Source organism: Gopherus evgoodei, chromosome 5 (assembly GCF_007399415.2).
Source record: "Gopherus evgoodei ecotype Sinaloan lineage chromosome 5, rGopEvg1_v1.p, whole genome shotgun sequence".
Taxonomy (NCBI): domain Eukaryota; kingdom Metazoa; phylum Chordata; order Testudines; family Testudinidae; genus Gopherus; species Gopherus evgoodei.
Genome location: NC_044326.1, coordinates 294,157 through 315,657, shown reverse-complemented (window position 1 = coordinate 315,657; position 21,501 = coordinate 294,157). Strand labels below are relative to the sequence as shown.

At 44.8% G+C, this 21,501-nt stretch overlaps 1 protein-coding gene across 13 annotated transcripts in view; it reads right to left on the bottom strand.

The window, feature by feature from the left end:
* DCTN1 (dynactin subunit 1) overlaps positions 1 to 21,501 on the bottom strand; it is a 134,637-nt gene that overhangs the window by 88,963 nt on the left and 24,173 nt on the right. For 12 of the 13 annotated variants that reach the window (XM_030563940.1, XM_030563941.1, XM_030563942.1 and 9 more), the window contains exon 2: positions 2,723 to 2,971. In XM_030563940.1, the coding sequence (XP_030419800.1) occupies positions 2,723 to 2,950 (228 nt within the window). In that variant the 5' untranslated portion in view covers positions 2,951 to 2,971. Of the gene's footprint in view, positions 1 to 2,722; positions 2,972 to 21,501 lie in introns of those variants that run through there. The other variant, XM_030563946.1, reaches the window with a different exon arrangement.

The following is a 21,501-nucleotide window of genomic DNA, read 5'->3' as shown; positions in this document are numbered from 1 at the left end:
GCTTGAATGAACTTTACTTTGGGGGGTAACCATCAGAAAAATCTATTTCAAAGGTTCACTGGACCATACAAGGGGCAGAGACCCCACTCAAATTATCTTTCATCCAAGACAACAATGGAATGGAGTACTTTGGACTTCAGGGGGCATCCTGGCCAAGGGGGTGGTCAGCCATCTTGCTGGAAGATAGTGTGGTGAAAATCTGACCTTGAACCAAGACTGTAGAATTGTTAAGTCTTAGTCTCTAGAAAGAGTTTCTCTCTTTTATTTGCTCGTAGTCATTTCTCACTCTCCTTTACACTTGCACTCGCTCACAATTCTCTCTTCTTTTTTTAATAAACTTGTTTTATTGTAATCTAAACAACCCAGTGCTGCTCTGAACTGAGGTGCTAGCCTGACTCCAGCTGAAGCGAAAAGCGGGGCACTGTCTCTTCAGAGGAGCACATGAACCTTATGGCTTGGAATGGGCCAGGAAAGGGCTGGACATTGCAGAGCACACGGTTTGGGGGAAATGACAGGGGGCGTTGGGGCATCTTCCAGATGTAACCAAAGCTGGTTGAGGCCAGAATGCGGCTCTGATGTAACAAGCAGGCTGCTCCAGTCGGAGCTGCTGACCCAGGGTGGTTTATCACACAGATACTCAGTGCACAGTGGACGCTTGTTTGGCTGCTCCCTGCCAGCGTACAAGGGAGCTATAGCAGCAAAGCACTTTAAAGGCAGTTACAGGGCAAGTGATAATCTCTCACTGGTCTGTATCACACCCCAGAATGTGACATCCACCTTAGACCAGTTTGCTTATGAGAATGTGTCAGAAGCCTCACTAAAATCAAGATACATCACCATCTATTGCTTCGCTCACCCCAATCTACTAGGCCAGTAACACTGTCAAAGAAGGAAATTAGGTTGGTTTGGCAGGATTTGTTCTTGGCAAATCCATGTTGGCTATTCCTTATCTCCCTATTATCCTCTAGGTACTTACAAACAGATTGTTGAATCTTTGTTCCAGTATCTTTCCAGGTATCAAAGTTACGGTGACTTGTCTATAATTCTTCAGGTTCTTTGTTCCTCCTTTTAAAAAGGCAGGTACTATGTCTGCCCTTCTCCAGTTTTCTGAGGCCCTACCTGTCCTCCAAGAGTTCCCAAAGAGAATTGCTAGTGGTTCTGAGATTGCTTCAACTAGTACTCAAGGATGAATTTCATCAGGCCTCCCCAACTTGAAATCATCTAACTTATCTAAATATTCTTTAGCATCATCTTTTCTTTTTTTGGTTTGCGTTTCTTCTCCACGGTTGTGAATATTATTTGTGCTGAGTCTCTGGTCACCATTAACCTTTCCGGTGAAGACTGAAACAAAATAGGCATTAAACCCTTCCGCTTTCTTGATGTCATCAGTTATTGGTTCATTTTCCCTGTTAAGTAGAGGACATACACTTTCCTTTGTCTGTCTCTCACTTCTACTGTATTTAAAGATCCTCTTCCTACTGCATTTTTTGTCCCTTGCTAGGTGTATCTCATTTTGTGTGTTACAAGCTTGTGCTTTTCTTGCTATCAACCATCAGCCCATGTTTCCATTTTTAGTAGTATTCTTTTTTGATTGGGTCAGGTCATTAAAGAGCTCCTGATGGAGCCATATTGGCCTCTTACTATTCTTTCTGTCTTTCCTTCACAGGAGAATAGATTGTAGTTGTGTCTTTAATAACATCTTCTTGAGAAACTGCCAGGTTTCCTGAACTCCTTTTTCCCTTAGACTTTTTTCCCACAGGACCTTAGCTACCAGTTCTCGGAGTTTGTTAAAATCTGCTTTGTTGAAGTCCACTGTCCTTATTCTGCTGCTTTCACTTCTTCCATTCCAATGAAACATGAAATCTATCATTTTAGAATCACTTTCACCCAAAACTGCTTTCCAGTGGGAGATATGCTATCAAGTAGTCCCTGTAGGTTAGAATCAATTCTAAAATGGCTGTCCCCTTGGTTACATCCTCCACTGCCTGGAACAAAAAGTTGTCCCAGACGCATTTCAAGAACTTCTTATCGGATATGTTGTGTTTTGCCATATTACTTTTCCAACAGATGACGGGTAGTTAAAATCCCTCATTCCTATCAGGTCTTGTCTTTTGCATATTTCTGTTATTTGTTCTAGGAATGCCTCATTTATCTTCTTTTCCTGCCTTGGTGGTCGATAGTAGACCCCTACCATAACATCACCCCTAGTTTTTACCCCTTTTATCTTTACCCACAGACTCTCAACTGGTCTGCCTGCCACGTCCTTCTGGATCTCAGAACAAGTGTATATATTCTTGATGTACAACACCTGCTCCCTTTTTACCCTACCTGAACAAGCTGTACCCCTCTATACCAGTATTTCAGTCATAAGACTTAACTGCCATCACAGACTGGGTGGGGCAAGTCATACATTAGTTTGTGGACTAATACTTCTAGTTCTTCCTGTTTACTCTCCATATTCCTTAAACAGACATCTAGGATGTTGAGCAAATTCCCCCATGGATTTCCTCTGATTTCTCCTTTGACCCTATTGCATTCTTCCATGTTCCTCACAACATCTAACCCTCTGTTCAGGTCACTTATCTAGTCTATACTGACCTGTGGGCTTTTGTGATCTATCCCCTTTGAACCTAATTTAAAATCCCTCTCATTAGGTTGACGACTCAGTAGCAGCAGCCTGGCAGGCACAAACCAGACCACGCTGCCCAGAGGAAAAATATACCTGTGACTGTCGCACAAAGATGCCATGGTTCTCTTCACAGGTGAAATACTTCCTGCCCTGCACAGTTCCATCGTTCTTGCCCTTCGCTTCATCCAAGATGACTCCAACCCACTTTCCCGTGGCGAACAACGTGGCTCCAACATATGCCACTGTACCACGGTATCCCTTTCCGATGACTTCCACTCTGGAGCCCACTTTCAAGGGCTTGCCACTAGCTTCCACACTCATCCTGGTTCCGGTACTTGACACCTAGAGGAACAGCAGGAGAATAAGAATGTCAGCAAGTGAACATCTGAAGTTACTATCAACTGTATTTCTCTTACTATTTAGGAGACTGAAATCTCATTCTTAGTTCAGCTGAAAACAACCACCAAGTTTGATGTGACCTACATGAGGACAGCGTGCGTCTTCCATTTTAGGATTTTGCCTGGAGTTAGATGAGGTGGAGGAAAAGGTTTTGACCAAAGTAGGCCAGTCATCATGAGAGTCATTGCTACAATTCGTTATTTTCAGAAGCAAACATAATAGATGCCCTCTCACCTTGGAGCTGCCACAAGCATTAAAATCATGCACACCAGCAAAGCCCCTGAAATATTAATTACTGCTCCAATTTGTTTTTAATACACACCCTAAGCACATATACAGTATATATTTTGGGAAGACCCATTCAGTGGCTTTGGGAAAGACCAATATGAAGCAGCAGCCCTTTAGCAAGTCATCATATACATCTGACACTGTGACAGACGGTCACAGATCATCTTCCAGTGTGGGAAGCACGGGATCACTGTCTCAGAAGAGACGACTTTATCTCCCTGCAGCATCCCTCGCCTCTAGCATTAGAGGCCCCTATAATCAAGGTTGTTGGGTTTGTGAACCCTCCTCTTCCACAGCATCAGGCTTTCCTACCTCTCCTCAAAGAGACATGGCTGGTCCATGTCTGATATTTGAGAACTAGCAGCCTATCTGCATGGATTTAGGAGACAACCTCTAGGCCAGGAGCACCCATTCACAGCTTTACTAGAGCTCCAAAGCAGGCACTACGCAGTTAATCAGAAAATACAGACATTAAACTCTCATTATGTTTTCAAGACACTCAGTATATCCTCCTAATCACCCATCCATGCTTGCTAAAGTCTAATGTGCACAACTGCATTTTTAAGTTGTCATCATCTCAAACCTGTATCTTCTGCCTAGGTACAACGAAATGCATTCCAAGATTCACTTCTGGTGCAGAGAATAAGGCCATGAGTGTAAGCAATTCCATAAATGAAGTGTTTTACACACTCAGAATCTTACACGTGTTAATGTAACTGTGAAGCACATGCCTCCAGCAGCTATGGGCCCCCTCCACTCTACTGTTAGGCGAGACATCACCCACTGAAAACAGTTCCATCTCTATTAATACTACATGCCCAGACCATAATGTTGCTGTCACATTTCACTGGCCTCTACAGGCACTCATACTGTGTCCAGGGCAAAAAGGAGTTTAAAGCTTTACACAGTTAACTGCTATCAGAAAGACTCCATAATATAAATGCTTACGCACCACTTCAAGTAATCCTTAGCATACAGGAGTTCTGAAGAAAAATGTTCGTAAAAAAGAAAGAAACTGACGTGGGAAGAAAGGGAACCGATCATAAACAGAAAATGCCTCAGCCTCATCCGTATTCCAGTAGCTCTGGTAACCTGCAAGGTATTATTCTATTTGACTGAAGAAGCAAATATTATTTAACCAGATAAGTTCACAGGAAGTTGCATCCATCTTCTACTGTAAAGAAATATACTTGCAGCTCAACCAACGGCTAGCCTGAGTTTTGGGGGCTCCTTATGCAAACACCACAATATTTATACTTCCATTCGTTATTCTAGCAATGTGACATTCTGTTACAGAAACAGCAAACCCCAGGTTAGGCTCCAGCTTGGCCTAACAACCGGAGTTTTCTTCCAGATCACGAAGCTGTACAGACAGTATTAACCACCATGCCTGATTTGTAAACATTATACCAGGCCCTGATCTGATGAAACAGATAGATTCCTAAACGCAATTCATAGTCATTCATCTTGCCAATGGGCCAGGCCAGGGGTGGGCAAACTATGGCCTGCAAGCCAGATCCAGCCCGCGAGCCATTTTAAGCCAGCCCGCAAGCGGGGTTTGCCCCGCTCTGGGGCTCCAGCCGGGTCGGGGGCCGCACCACGAGGCTCCCGGAAGCAGCCGCATGGTCCCGCTTCGAGGGTCGGGGGCCACGCCATGCGTAGGAACCGGAGAAGGGAAATGCCACTGTTTCTGGGAGCCACTTGAGGTAAGCGCCACTCTGAGTCTGCATTCCTGAGCCTCTCCCAGTGCCCCAACCCCCTGCCCCATCCCTGATTCCCCTCCCGCTCTCCAAATCCCTCAATTCCCAGCCCAGAGCACCCTCCTACACTCCAAACTCCTCATCCCCAGCCCCATCCCAGAGCCCTCACCCCCTCCTTCATCTCCACCCCAATTTTGTGAGCATTCATGGCCCACCATACAATTTCTATTCCCCGATGTGGCCCTAAGGCCAAAAAGTTTGCTCACCCCGGGCCAAGCTGTCAGGGCCAGAGCTTTCAAGAGTGTTCTTGGCTAAAATCTGTTAAATAGAATTGATGGCCTGAAATGACCTTAATTTCTCCAGATTGGAGACCTCACAGCTCATGTGACCGCCTCATGAGAGACATAAGTTCTCTTACAAGTTGAACTTTCATAGACTTCAGAGTCAGAAGGGACCAATATGATCATCTAGTCTGACCTCCTGCACAAAGCAGGCCACAGAATCCTACCCATCCACTTCTATAACAAACCCCTAACCTATGTCTGAGTTATTGAAGTCTTCAAATTGTGGTTTGAAGACCCCACGCTGCAGAGGAAGGCGAAAAACCTCCAGGGCCTTTGCCAATCTGCCCCAGAGGAAAATTCCTTCCCAACTCCAAATATGGTTATCAGCTAAACCCTGAGCATGTGAGCAAGAGTCACCAGCCAGCACTCAGGAAAGAATTCTCTGCAGTAACTCAGATCCCATCCCATCTAACATCCCATCACAGACCACTGGCCATACTTACCTGCTGATAATCAAAGATCAATTGCCAAAATTAAGCTATCCCATCATACCATCCCTTCCATAAACTTATCAAGCTTAGTCTTAAAGCCAGATACGTCTTTTGCCCCCACTACTCCCCTTGGAAGGCTGTTCCAGAACTTCACTCCTCTAACGGTTAGAAACCTTCATCTAATTTCAAGTCTAAACTTCCTAGTGTCCAGTTTATACCCATTTGTTCTTGTGTCTACAGTGCTACTAAGTTTAAATAATTCCTCTCCCTCCCTAATATTAATCCCTCTGATATATTTATAAAGAGCAAGCATATCCCCCCTCAAACTTCTCTTGGTTAGGCTAAACAAGCCAAGCTCTTTGAGTCTCCTTTCATAAGGCAGGTTTTCCATTCCTCGGCTCATCCTAGTAGCCCGTCTCTGAACTTGTTCCAGTTTGAATTCCTCCTTAAACATGGGAGACTGGAACTGCACACAGTATTCCAGATGAGGTCTCATCAGTGCCTTATATAACGGTACTAACACCTCCTTATCTTTGCTGGAAATATCTCGCCTGATGCATCCTAAAACTGCATTAGATTTTTTAACGGCCATATCACATTGGCAGCTCATAGTCATCCTGTGATCAACCAATACTCCAAGGTCCTTCTCCTCCTCTGTTGCTTCCAACTGATGTGTCCCCAATTTATAACCAAAATTCTTGTTATGAATCCCTAAATGCATGACCTTGCACTTTTCACTATTAAATTTCATCCTATTACTATTACTCCAGTTTACAAGGTCATCCAGATCTTCCTGTATGATATCCCGGTCCTTCTCTGTGTTAGCAATACCTCCCAGCTTTGTGTCATCCACAAACTTTATTAGCACGTTCCCACTTTTTGTGCCAAGGTCAGTAATAAAAAGGTTAAATAAGATTGGTCCCAAAACTGAACCTTGAGGAACTCCACTAGTAACCTCCTTCCAGCCTGACAGTTCACCCTTCAGTACGACCCGTTGTAGTCTCCCCTTTAACCAGTTCCTTATCCACCTTTCAATTTTCATCTTGATCTCCATTTTTTCCAATTTATCTAATAATTCCCCATGTGGAACCATGTCAAATGCCTTACTGAAATCGAGGTAAATTAAATCTACTGCATTTATTTTGTCTAAGTAATCTGTCACCTTCTCAAAGAAGGAGATCAGGTTGGTTTGGCACGATCTAACCTTTAGTAAAACCATGTTGTAACTTGTCCCAATTACCATTGACCTCAATGTCCTTAACTACTTTCTCCTTCAAAATTTTTTCCAAGATCTTACATACTACAGATGTCAAACTAACAGGCCTATAGTTACTCGGATCACTCTTTTTCTCTTTCTTAAAGATAGAAACTATGTTAGCAATTCTCCTGTCGTACGGTACAACCCCGAGTTCACTGATTCATTAAAAATTCTTGCTAATGAGCTTGCAATTTCATGTGCCAGTTCCTTTAATATTCTTGGGTGAAGATTATCTGGGCCCCCGATTTAGTCCCATTAAGCTGTTCAAATTTGGCTTCTACCTCCGATGTGATAATATCCATCTCCAGGGGCGGTGCAACCATTTAGGCGAACTAGGCGGTTGCCTAGGGCGCCGAGATTTGGGGGTGCCAAAAAGCGCCCCCAAATTTTTTTTAAATGGTTGACCAGCCGGCTGCTGCTGGGACAGAGAGGGAGTCTGAGCCGGCAGCCCAGGGGGTCCCCCGGGTCAGGGCGCCGCCGCGGCAGCCGGCAGCCCAGGGGGTCCCCTGGCCCAGGGAAACCCCGGGCTGCCGGCTGCCGCGGAGGCGCACTGACCCTGGGTCAGCGTGCACCGCCGCAGCAGCCGGCAGCCCAAGATGTCCCCCGGATCAGTGCGCCGTTGCGGCAGCCCGGAGCCCAGGGGGTCCTCCGGGTCAGGGCGCCGCCATGGCAGCCGGCAGCCCAGGGTGTCCCCCAGGTCAGGGCGCCATTGCGGCAGCCCGGAGCCTAGGGGGTCCCTGGGTCAGCGCGCCGCCGTGGCAGCCGGCAGCCCAGGGTTTCCCCGGGCCAGGGGATCCCCTGGGCTGCCGGCTGCCGCGCTGACCCGGGGGATCCCCTTAGCTCTATCCCATTTAAGTTTGTATATCACTTGGCAATTATTGTTATGAATATTATTACTTATGTATTCTGTGTCCAAAAATGTTCTAGGATCTCTGCAGACAAATAAAAGAGACTCACTAGCCCAAAGAGCCTGTGATCTAAATTAAAAATGACACCAAGTGATAGTGACAAACAATGGGAGCAAAATAAGGAAATGGGAAGAGGAGGATACAAAAATCAGGTGACATTGGACAGAACTGGACAGTCTCTACGGAAAAGGATAAATGGACACAAATCAGACATGAGGAATGGCAATATACAAAAACCTGTAGGAGAACACTTCAACCTCCCTGGCCACACTATTGCAGACCTTAAGGTGGCCATCCTGCAGCAAAAAAACTTCAGGACCAGACTTCAAAGAGAAACTGCTGAGCTTCAGTTCATCTGCAAATTTGACACCATCAGCTCAGGATTGAACAAAGACTGTGAATGGCTTGCCAACTACAGATCCAGTTTCTCCTCTCTTGGTTTTCACACCTCAACTGCTAGAACAGGGCCTCATCCTCCCTGATTGAATTGACCTCGTTATCTCTAGCTTGCTTGCTAGCATATATATACCTGCCCCTGGAAATTTCCACTACATGCATCTGAGGAAGTGGGTATTCACCCACGAAAGCTCATGCTCCAAAACGTCTGTTAGTCTATAAGGTGCCACAGGATTCTTTGCTGCTTTTACAGATCCAGACTAACACGGCTCCCCCTCTGATACTTGATCAGGTGACATAGTTACTTGTTAGTTTCACATCATGTTCTGCAAAATCTGTACAGTTTTTTATATTCCCTTTCCTGTTTGTATCTAAACTGTTCCCGCATTTTCTAAACTTGAGGTGATTTTCTGTTTCATTACTAAACAGACCCCTTACAAACAATCCATACACCCTTGTGTGTTGTTTTAAACTATTGCACGTGTTAAAACCTACTAAGCCCCCACCACTTCTTAGCTTAAGAGCTCGTTTACACATATTTCCTATCTTACTTTACCACCAACCACCCTTAGCCCAGATCCCCAACCCAGGTGACTGTAAGCCTCTCATCCTCTGATATCTCCACATCTCTTCCATCCCCAGCAATCATGTCCTTATTTCAGTAAGTATTTTCATTGCCCAGAAATGAGAAGTTTACAAAAGTTACTCTTGTTATCAGAGGCCTTGATCCACCTTCATAGAATCATAGAATCTCAGGGTTGGAAGGGACCTCAGGAGGTATCTAGTCCAACCCCCCGCTCAAAGCAGGACCAATCCCCAGACCTTGAAGTCAGTGGAAAAATTCCCACTGATTTCAATGGGTTTTAGATCAGTCCCAGAGGCTCCAAGAGCCACTTCTTCCTCTTCCTTCACAGAAGCCCTTCAACATCCTATGGCCTCCTGTTCCAGCATTCAGCTCAGGCTCTCTGTTAAATAATAAAGAACTTCTGGGGCTATTACCTCAGAAAAGCAGAAAGTTTGTTACTCCTGTTTTATTGTCCCATTTGAAATAATTCTTTAAAATGTAAGTTTCTCACGTGTAAGGTAACAAGTGACTCAGGATCACCATCTAGCCACAACATGCACGATGCTGAGAAATAAGTAGGTGTGGTGGTTGTTTGCTGACAGGTAAAGCCCTGATTTGATACTAAATACTGGAACAGACATGAACTATTAATATCTCTAGAGCTCCCAGGTCTCTCCCATTGATGGCCTCCTCTTTCGCAATCAAGCAAATGGGATTTGCATGTGAATTCTTACAATGTAACATTCAAGGATTAGCCGGACAGCTCGGAGCACCTTGGAGTTGTACCTTCTGTGAACTTTCATCTTTTATCATTCTTTCTAGCAGAGCAGCACAATAGTGGGATCCTAGGTTGTACTAGCCAGATGTTTTCCTTACTAACTTGGAAGGTTGCTCTCCTATTATTTTCTCAGATGCTTGAATTGCACCTATCTCAAGTGAGGTAAAGTAGAACAAGGCAAAACATCTTAACAGATAACTCCTGCATAAGTGATTGCAGGATAGGGGTCTATTTCTTTAAAACAAACCTGGACCACAATGCCTCTGAGAAACTTGACAACCCCTAATATGGAACAACTTTTTGATCCTATCCAGAGCAGTTGCTGTTACACCAGTAGGATAAGATCTGCCTACATCTGTGCTTTTGTTTAGTGTAATGGTTGCAACATAAACCTAACAAGGCTTGAATACTCAGGCTTAAGCTTGAAAGTCATCTTGATCTCTTAATCAATATTTACGTCAAACAGTTGATGAAATTCAAATAGTTAATTATAGTAAGTGACATGCATTCTCTATCCTTTACTTTTAATAGTGAACAAGAAAAAGGACTGATAGGAATAAAATTTCATTTTTTTTCCATTTACAGTTGATGCAGCCTCATGGCAGATTAAAAAAAAAAGGTCTGGGGCACAATTTCGTGACCGTGTATTGTGTATAATGTGATTTGGGGGGGAGCGCAAGATGGAAGTTTCGCCTAGGGCACAAAATATCCTTGCACCGGCCCTGCCCACCTCCATATCCTCATTCCTGTTTGTCATCCTTCCATTATCCCTAAGCTCCTCCTTAGCCTCATTAAAGACTGAGGCAAAGTACTTTTTTAGATATTGGGTCATGCCTAGGTTATCCTTAATCTCCATTCCATCCTCAAGTGTTTAGCGGTCCCACTTCTTCTTTGTTTTCTTCTTACTTATATGGCTATAGAACCTTTTACTATTGGTTTTAATTCCCTTTGCAAGGTCCAACTCTACATGGCTTTTAGCCTCTCTCACTTTATCCCTACATGGTCTGACCTCACTAAGGTAGCTTTCCTTGCTAATCCCACCCTTCTTCCACTCCTTGTAGGCTTTCTGCTTTTTCTTTATCACCTCTCTGAGATGCTTGCTCATCCAGCTTGGTCTACAACTCCTGCCTATGGTTTTTTCCCCCTTTCTTGGGATGCAGGCTTCTGATAGTTTCTGCAACTTTGACTTGAAGTAATTCCAAGCCTCCTCCGCATTTAGATCCACAAGTTCTTCAGTCCAATCCACTTCCCTAACTAATTTCCTTAATTCTTTAAAGTTAGCCCTTTTGAAGTCAAAAACCCTAGTCCCAGATCTATTTTTGTTTATCCTTCCATCTAGTTTGAACTGAATTAGCTCATGATCACTCGAACCAAGGTTGTCCCCTACAACCATTTCTTCTATGAGGTCCTCACTACTCACCAAAACCAAATCTAAAATGGCATCCCCTCTTGTTGGTTCTTCAACTACTTGGTGAAGAAATCCATCAGCTATCATATCCAGAAAAATCTGAGCTTTATTATTCTTACTAGCACTTGTCCTCCAGTCTATATCTGGGAAGTTAAAGTCTTCCATGATCACACAATTCCCATTAGTGTTTACGTCATTAAAAACATTAAAGAGGACTCTATCATATCCAAATCAGATCCCAGCGGTCTGTAGCACACCCCAGGCACTATCTCAGGGGAGGCTCTGGTAGCTTTCTTTCCCAGTGTGATTTTTGCCCAGACAGACTCTGTCTTATCCATTCCATCACTTCTTATTTCTTTACAGTTAACCTCCTCATTGATGTACAGTGCTACCCCACCACCTTTGCCTTTATTTCTGTCTTTCCTAAACAGCACATAGCCTTCAATACCTGTACTCCAGTCATGAGTACTATTCCACCATGTTTCTGTTATCCCTATAAGATTCAGTTTCACTTCCTGCACCAGTAGCTGTAGTTCCTCCATTTTGTTACCTAGGCTCCTCACATTAGTGTACAGACATCTTAATTTTTCATTTTACAAATGAGCTTTCAGTGACCTCAGCTGGAACTCCCTTCCCTGGTACACAAAAATCCGTAAACAAAGGGTGTCCCAACCCTCAATAGGAGCATAGACATCGACTGTGTAGGTCAGCCTGTTACAAACCATTTCTGTTAGCTATACAGGCAGGAGGACGATCCCTGCTGGAAAGGGTAGAGAACGGAAGCTAAAACCAAGATGAATGAATGGAATTCTAGAAAGCCAGTGAAGGAATATGAAGCAAGGCCAGATGTGGCTGCAATGAGAGCCAGGTATATTACGCCTGCATTGTTCTGGATGCATTCAAGTGGGACAACATGAGAGTCATGGAGGCAAGAGAGCAGGAAGTTACAGTACTCAAGGTAGTTTAAAAGGTGACCTGCAAAGGTTTTTTAATTCTCTTTCTCTAAAACTATTGTATTATGTATAAAGATGACCTAAACAGTCGATGTTAAAACAAGTGTTTTTACTACCTTTTACTTTAGCAAGATCATGAATGTCAAGTCTGGGTTTGCTGGAGGAATCTGTGAGTATCTCAGATATTTATTGTGAGCTCCCAAACACTTAACTGAAAAGGTGGGAGTGTTTAATCCTGAACAGATACTCCTTTCTCCAAAGCATTCATTAAGCACTGGAGTAAAGTAGATATTAACAAAAAACAAGAGTTTTAAACCATCAGATTAAACAGCCAATCCCAGTCACTATCTATGTTTTAATAGCTCTCTGACCACCATAGACTCTTCCAGGGTAGAAGAGACCCGAGCTTTTAATGGGAAAAAAAAAGAAGAGTCTCATAAAAATCACACAAAAGTCTTCTAGCCCTGCTTTCCACATCATAAACCGGGCAGCAAAATGTCAGATGAAATTCAACGTTGATAAATGCAAAGTAATGCATCTTGGACAACATAATCCCAACTATACATATAAAATGATGGGGTCTAAATTGGATGTTACCACTCAAGAAAGATCTTGGAGTCATTGTGGATAGTTCTCTGAAATCATCCACTCCATATGCAGCGGACATCAAAAAAACAAACAGAATGTTGGGAATCATTAAGAAAGGGACAAATAATAGGACAGAAAATATCATATTGCCTCTATATAAATCCATGGTACACCCACATCTTGAACACTGCATGCAGATGTGGTTGCCTCAAAAAAGATATATTGGAATAGGAAAAGATTCAGAAAAGGGCAACAAAAATTATTAGAGGTTTGAATGATTTCCATATCAGGAGAGATTAATAAGACTGGAACTTTTCAGCTTGGAAAAGAGATAACTAAGAGGGACCATAACAGAGGTCTATAAAATCATGACTGATGTGGAGAAAGTAAATCAGGAAGCGTTATTTACTCCTTCTCATAACACAAGAACTAGGGGTCACCAAATGAAATTAATTGGCAGCAGGTTTAAAACAAAGCAAAGGAAGTATTTCTTCACACACCGCACAGTCAACCTGGGGAACTCCTTGCCAAAGGATGTTGCAAAGGCCAAGACTATAACAGAGTTCAAAAATGACCTAGATAAGTTCATGGAGGACAGGTCCATCAATGGCTATTAGCCAGGATGGGCAGGGATGGTGTCCCTAAACTCTGTTTGCCAGAAGCAGAGAATGGGCAACAAGGAATGGATCACTTGGTGATTCCCTGTTCTGTTCATTTCCTCTGGGGCACCTGGCACTGGCTAGTGTCGGAAGACAGGATACTGGGCTAGATGGACCCAGTCTGGCCATTCTTACGTTCTTATAAAGAGGATGTGTGTGGAGAGAAAGCACATGCCCCGTTTTTTCATCCTTTGAAAATCACCTTTTCCGACCAACATGCTGCTTTAAGAATTAGCAACAAGCACCATGCTACACTCAACGCAGGCAAACATCCTTATTGATCGGATTGGAAATTTCAGAGCATCTCACTTCAAACCCATTCAGACATTCACTTCCTTTCTTTTCAGTTGAAGAGACGGCACTCAACCAAGAGAAAGAAAGGGCCTTTTCCCTAAGCTGAATAAGCTCCTCCTGAGGCTGCAGCGAACCAACTAGATAATGCATTAGCAAGAAACGAATTCCACAGATTTTACTGGAGAAGAACTTGCAAGATTTCATAAAGGTCTGTATCTAGCTAGCTTTTTATACAGTGCTCATTGCCATGTAGCCGAGTACCTTAGCGCTGCATCTAAGCAACTGGAGAAACCCAATGACCAGATTAGAAGAGAATTAAGAGTCTCTGGAATGTTCTGTTTTCCTGATCATTCTAACACACAAATAAGCTACAGGAAGAATACATTTGCAGAACAGAATTATTTTCTGTAATGTTATGAAAGGAAAAACTGTAGCCCTTTCTTATATACATTACCAGACCAAAATCCGTTAAAATTACCTGAATCCAGTTTAGTGTACAGAAAGCTAACAGACAAGCCAGGAAATTCCTGCTGTGCCTTTCATCAGTCTTTTTTTCACCAACATCCACAATCTTCACTGCTAAGGAAAGGAAGACTTTACTTTTCTTTGCTACGTATCTAGTCATAGATGTAAAGTCCCTGAAGGTTACTTTTAAACTGCTATAACCTTATTGAAAACCGTTTCCTGCGAACCACAAAACAAACCTCTCTCTAAAATCATCTTTGAGGGAGACAGACTCTAGATGCAGTGGACAGAAAGGGATTTATGTAAACAGTCTCTCTCTGTAGTTTTGGAAGCCACTTCCATGAATACCATCTTTTCTACAAGGTTACTAGACATACTGTCCTATGCAGATGCAGTACATTCTCTAGCCTAGCGGTAAACCTATTAAATCATCCAAGGCCCTGTCAACTGATGGACAGGTGAACTGCTTGAGCTAATAGTGTCTCCTCTGTAGTAAGGGGAGGCCCTGAAATATAAACCCTCATCAGAGGCTCGGTATGAGGCCTTAGGCCTGAACTTAAGGAATGGTCAAGACTCTGCTAACATAAAGCAAAGTGAAGCTGTGAGCCAGAGGCAGGCCCTGCTCACAGAAGCTGGCAAGGAAAGGGCTGATGCTGCAAAAAGAGACGTACCTAAAAGGTACTGGACACCAGATATCAGAACATTCGCATACTCGTACACTCCTCACAGTTAACAAGGAACAGGCTGACCCATCCCAATGACAGGGCCAAGAGGGTTCTGGAAGTACACTTAAGATGTACTCTCCCTCACATCTGAACTGAATGGTATTTGCTATTAAGTTTTGAATTAATAAAACGGCATCTAGGAAGAGTTTTGCCTTAATTTGCATCATTTCTCATTCTGTATTAATGCACTTGCATTAAACTAACTTGCATGAAAATAGTGCATCAGTTTCTTAGCTTATTTCTCATTGGACGTCAATAGTTGGTTGCTGTAATTATTCACACAGCTGTCCATTGGTGTCCTAGGGGTATGTGGCACCTCACGTGATTAATAACCCAAGACACCCACATCATTCATGCAAGTGTCATCAGCACCGAATGAGGGAAGAGAAAACATAAAATGAAACCTGGGGAAAAGAGATACTAAATAAAACGGGTTTCACAGTTTATGAGGTACCAGATGTGCCTTTATTTTATTTTTTTTAATCGCTTCACACAGCGAAGTTTCATTGTCAAACTAGTAAGAAAGTAGATTAGAAACCTGTTAAACTTGATGGCATGCCCATGCCGCCAGGAGTGCCCAGGCACGTCTGGTTTGCAAATTGTAGCTCAAAAAAGCCTATTTTAAATTTACAAACCTATTGTCATCAGTTTGGACACAGCAAGAACATCTCACAATGGAAATTTCCAGGATGCCACCCTGACCAAAGCAGTCCACTACTCCAAGTATATTCCAAAGGTTCCTTTTAAAAAGGGAAATTTATTACTGGCACTGTTTACCAAAACTGGTAAACTACAAAGAATTATTCTCCAAAATCCAGAAGCTCCGGCCCCCAGCAGCCTAGCCAAACTCCTACCCCACCAGAGCTTCTGAAATGCTGACAGACAGCTGTAACAAACCCCAAACCTGCTAAGCTGGAATGGCCGCAACAAGGTTTTCTGCAAAGCAAAGTTCACAAGCCTCCCACTGAATCCATCCTACAGGAACTTCTCTACTGCAAACACCTGAAAAACTGATTTTTCAGAAGCTCATTTAGCTCCTCTCTCTAGCTAGCACTGACACTGGAAGATACTGCAAATAGGCCTCTGGTCAGTCCCATGAAAATATAAATTTTTCACTCAGAACAGTTAGACAAGAGAAGCAAGTGTGATCCCAGAAGTTACAGACTAGTGCTGGGATCAGCAACCTTTGGCCCACGGTCCACCAAGCTAAGCCCCTGCGGGAAGTGGCGCGGGCCGAGGGATGTGCTGGCTGCTGCTTCCTGCAGCCCCCATTGGCCTGGAGCAGCAAACCGCAGCCAGGAGGAGCCGCGATCAACCAAACCTGCAGACGCGGCAGGTAAACAAACTGGCCGGGCCCACCGGGGGGCTTATCCTGGCGGGCTGCGTGTTGTTCCCTGGACTAGTGAACATTATTTGTAAAGCTGAGAGAGAAAATCATTGGGGACAGTAAAGTTCCCAGACAAGAACAAAGAGATAAGCCAGTCTGGCTTTTACATAGGCAAACTGCCTCTCCAAACCGCTCGCATTCTTTGTCAACTCTTTACAGTAGATACAAGAAACAAGGCGGACAACTTGGGCTTTCAGAAGGCTCACAAGAAGCTGTCAGAAAAGCTGGTAAACACAAGGTGACAGATCAAATCCCGTCTCAGATTAGAAGCAGGATAAAAGATAGGAAGCAAGAAGCTGAAATAAATGGTCAGTTCTCATTATGCAAAGGTTCAGAAGATGGCCTGGCTGATCTAATAAGGGAAGTGGAGCTGCTTACCAAAGGCTCACAGATTCGTTACAATACCTATGCCAACCAGCTTGCAGCTTTGGGGCAGAACCAGACCCATCAGTCACTGGCAACAGGAGAATGACCCACCCCCTTAAGTTTCCACCAATTGAAACAACTTCCAAAGCCAGGATAATTCAATTGCACTTTCTTAAATTACATATTGTGCTAAGTACAAGTGGAAAACGTACAATTTCCCCTACTGCAGAGCATGGGAAATAACCCCTAACGACACAAACCCAAATCTTTGTGTGTTAATTTCCATCTAAGTTCTGAATGACAATCTCGTCTCCAGGCTGGGCCATACCTTTGCACTTCACTGTTCAGTGAAAGGACATTTTCAGGTAAGCACAGATACCCCCTATTCTCCATTGTGCTAAGATTCACAGATCTGCTACAATGGGATTTTCACAGGAGCATGTCCTCACTATCTTCCTTTAAATATGCACATCCAAAATGAGGTATGGTACACGTCCTCCATCTTCTCCTGGGCACCAAGGTGTGGAGAATGCTTCTGCCAAAAAAAAAAATATGACACTGGCTAAAGACTGGATGGCCAATATGTAAAGTCGGGGTGAATTTGGGCATTGATGGCTATGTGGCCACCTAGCAGATCTCAGTGTAAAAGACGCAACTTCTCTGCGCTATGATCGGCAGTGCTCTTAAGGAGCATACTTTGATGATTAGGGATATTATTTCTCCAATTTACCTTGGGATCAAATGCTTCGACAGGAGTGAAGACTACTTGTCTGAATTACAAGTACAAAGCAGTGGCACCAACTGGGGAGAGGGGAGAAGATGACGCGGATACCAAGATTTTTGCACCTGCTCCTAGTTCCATAGGCTGCAGAGCCAGGGAGCCATGCCCAAACACTTTTAAGCAGCGTTCCTGTACTAACTCCGTACAGCTGTTGCCAGAGCATCGCTCCAGCTGTGTCATTACAACACCATTTGACCAGGCGAGCCCACCTCCTCCACAGCTGGGCAGCAAGACCAGATTTCAGTGAATGATGTCGTGACCTGGCACATGGGGTCGCAACTCAACTTGGGCTCCAGATAGCGGGGTGGCTGGGCCAACAGTGCTGTAACTGGACACCCAGGATCTCTCTTCCTGTACAGCAGAGCACAGGGGGGTCCATTGACAATTCGCCTCTTGGTGGCACCAGCCCATGCACTGGGCTGACAAGAGGGGAGACTCCCTTGCTGAGGGAGACCCAAAGTCCCTACAAGAGGGGTGGGGACAAATGGGGACCAAAAGGGGGTCCTGGATCAGAATTTGCCTTCTCCCCCCTGCCCCCTTCCGAAATATCTGAATTGCTGCCTGAATACCGGTCTCATCTGAGAAAGCTCCCTACTTCAAACCCAGCTGATCAGAAATAGATGCTGCACGGTTTCATTCATGCCCTGGAATTTCCAGGGGTTCCTTGAGAACAGGAATGGGACAAAGCTGTTCCTGCGATTCCTGCACAGTATTACGGATCACTGCCTCTGGCTACTCTCCAGGGACCTCAATTTAACCAAAGCTGCAGGGAGCAATTTACTCCCAAAATAAGAGAGCCTGGCGCTGATCTGTGTCTACCTGCAGACAAGGCTGGTTTGGAGTCAGAGCTCTGAAGTAACTGAGAGCAGCTGCTGACCTTGCCACAGCAACCTGTACTTGTGTGAGCTACCATTCAAAGAGGTATTTTCTCCTGTTGTAGTTCAGGGACGGCTTCCACTTGCCACACAATCTGTCTTCCTTTCTGTAGCACCTGGCAGGAGGCAGGATTGCCTGTTCACTTTTCTCATGACTCAGAATAGCCTCAGCTTACCATAGGAGCTCCCCACTGTATCCGTAAGAAAGCTAGGAACTGATCTGCCCGAGCGTCTGATTTTCAGGGCCAGAACCACATCTATGCCCAATGCAGGGGGCTAAGACGACACCTGCATGGACTTGGTGGCCTGTTAGGAGGCCACTTGCAGGTAAAAAAATTGCCCATGTTGGACATTTACCTGCAGGAGAGGCTCCAGGTTGGATTTGGACAGGTGCACATCAAGAAAGTGTCTGCCTTTGTGAAATGGAGGCCAGGGGCTAGAAAGAGGTAAAGGATGGGCCAAGGGCTTGTTCTTCTGTAACTAGGCTGCTGCCCCCTTCTTTACCCCAGAGCCAGGTGCTGGGGGGAAAAGAAGTGCTGGTGACTTGCAATAGCTGTTGGGAACAGCCCAGATGTTAGGGTGTGGCAACCCACAGCAACAGCCCAATACTTTCCAGTCTTCTAGGTGTGGCAGGAAATCCCCCTCCGTCTATTACAACTTCTAAGGGAACACCAGAAGGGATGCACAGCTATCGTTTGTCCAAGGTGACTGGAGACATTCTCAGCATAGCTTCACAGTACTCAGGATTCTAAACAGAAAGTGTTTGTCCTCTATTTTGTTATTTCTAACCGAATATAGTTTATCTATTATTATATAACCCCCTAACTCTGATTTGGACTGCTGGCTCCCCTCTCCAAAGGCAGAAGAATTCTCTTTATGTATGTACACACATGCTCGTGTGAAACACACACACATGAATCAGCATGTCTATCATAAGAACATAAGAATGGCCGTACTGGGTCAGACCAAAGGGTCCATCCAGCCCAGTATCCTGTCTACCAACAGTGGCCAATGCCAGGCGCCCCAGAGGGAGGGAACCTAACAGGCAATGATCAAGTGATCTCTCTCCTGCCATCCATCTCCATCCTCTGACAAACAGAAGCTAGAGACACCATTCCTTATCCATCCTGGCTAACAGCCATTAATGAATTTATCCAGTTCTCTTTTAAACCCTGTTATAGTCCCAGCCTTCACAACCTCCTCAGGTAAGGAGTTCCACGGGCTGACTGTGCGCTGTGCGAAGAAGAACTTCCTTTTATTTGTTTTAAACCTGCTGCCCATTAATTTCATTTGGTGACCCCTAGTTCTTGTATTATGGGAATAAGTAAATAACTTTTCCTTATCCACTTTCTCCACATCATTCATGACTTTATAGACCTCTATCATATCCCCCCTTAGTCTCCTCTTTTCCAAGCTGAAGAGACCTAGCCTCTTTAATCTTTCCTCCTATGGGATCCTCTCCAAACCCCTAATCATTTTAGTTGCCCTTTTCTGAACCTTTTCTAGTGCCAGTATATCTTTTTTGAGGTGAGGAGATCACATCTGTACACAGTATTCGAGATATGGGCATACCATGGATTTATATAAGGTCAATAATATATTCTCAGTCTTATTCTCTATCCCCTTTTTAATGATTCCTAACATCCTGTTTGCTTTTTTGACCGTCTCTGCACACTGCGTGGACATCTTCAGAGAACTATCCACGATGACTCCAAGATCTTTTCCCTATTGCCAGGTCTTTCTGCACTGATCCACCATACTGCACTCCATGAAGGTTAGAAGGAGACGCAAATACTGATTTTACTTCCTCCTTGGGAGTTTGTCCCAATGAACCTGCTTTGGAAAAAGTGAGGGGATGAATTGGGCTCAGGTCGCTGAGCTCTCAGTGATCACCCTGTTCTCAAAGAGGCTGGGTTTATTCTTCTCCCTCCCCAACATGGGCCCCTTTGTGTCTCTCTCAAGGAAGGTGGGGTTCAAGAATGGACTTCCCAGAAGCTCTGCTCCTCTCTACTGCATGAGGGCTCTGTTTTTCCATGGGGTGCCTGGGCTATCAGCAGAGAGCCCTGTTACAGAGATGGCAGCTGGAGGGGGAGCTGGCCCTTACTCTCCTCTAGCGTGCCCATGAGGTGGCCGGTGCTCTCTACCCATGGCCCAATGGGAGGCAGAGAGGGAGGAGGCAGCTGAGCTCTGCCATCTGTTGGTGCGAGCCATAGGGGCTCAGTGTAATTTTCCATCTGGCATGCTGCCCCTCTGGCCCAACCTCCCCCCCCAACCTGAGATGGGGGTGCTTGCCCCACAGCCAGTTCTTTTCCAGTACTGTGTGTCTCCTTTCCTGCCTAGGGGGAGACGGCAGAGGTGACCTGCCAGGGCCTGGGCTAAGGGAGGGGAATGCATTCTTCCTCCAGAGCTGGTCACCCGCCTTGGGACTCTCCAAGGGTCTGTCTCTCGTTCCCCCCTCATCTTTCAGCCTCTGGCTTTTCTCACCCGAGTGGGAACCAGCTGCTGCAAACACCTCAGCAGGGGAAGCAGAACTCAGGGACAAATCCCAAAAGACAAACACAGCCCTGAGATGCAGCTGGCAATTGGACAACTCGTTATGGGCTGAATGGTCAGTCAGAAACATGGACTAAAGATTGAGCTTTCCCTGCAGCAGGGAAGAGTGGGGGAGCCAGAGGAACTTCAGAGGCAGGGCATCCCCCTTCTGCCAGTGACTGACAAGCTGCAAGCAGACTGAGGTACCCACTGTAACAGATCTACAGACTTTCAGACAATGAAGGTCTGGCCTTTGGCAAGTTAAACTTCTATGATAGGCTAACAATAGTGCCCTGCATGGCTGGGACTGTCTGGTACAGGGCTGGTGGTAGTCAGGAAGGTGGGATGTAAAGCAAAGTGGTTACATTTGCCAATTACCAAGTCAAGGCAACAAAGGATTGTGAGGAATTCTAGGAAGATCTAACAAAAGCAAGTAACTGAACGTTATAAAGGCCGATTGAATTCACAGACTAATCCAAGGTGAGGAGTCCTGGAAGGAATAATTTAAACCAGTCATGCACACTGATGGATTCTAAATTAGTCAGAACCCCTCAGGAAACGTATCTAGACATCACTGTGAACAGCTCAATCATAACATCAGCTCAATGTAGAGCAGTGGTCAAAAAGGCGAGTAAGCTAGCAGGCCATTCTGAAAAGAGACAATGCTCTGGAAAATATGCTGTTATGGAAACTCTTTACTCCATTCCCACCAAGCTTCAGAACCATCAGGTTAGTTCAAAGCCTCCCAGGTACAGCATTCCTGCAAAACTCC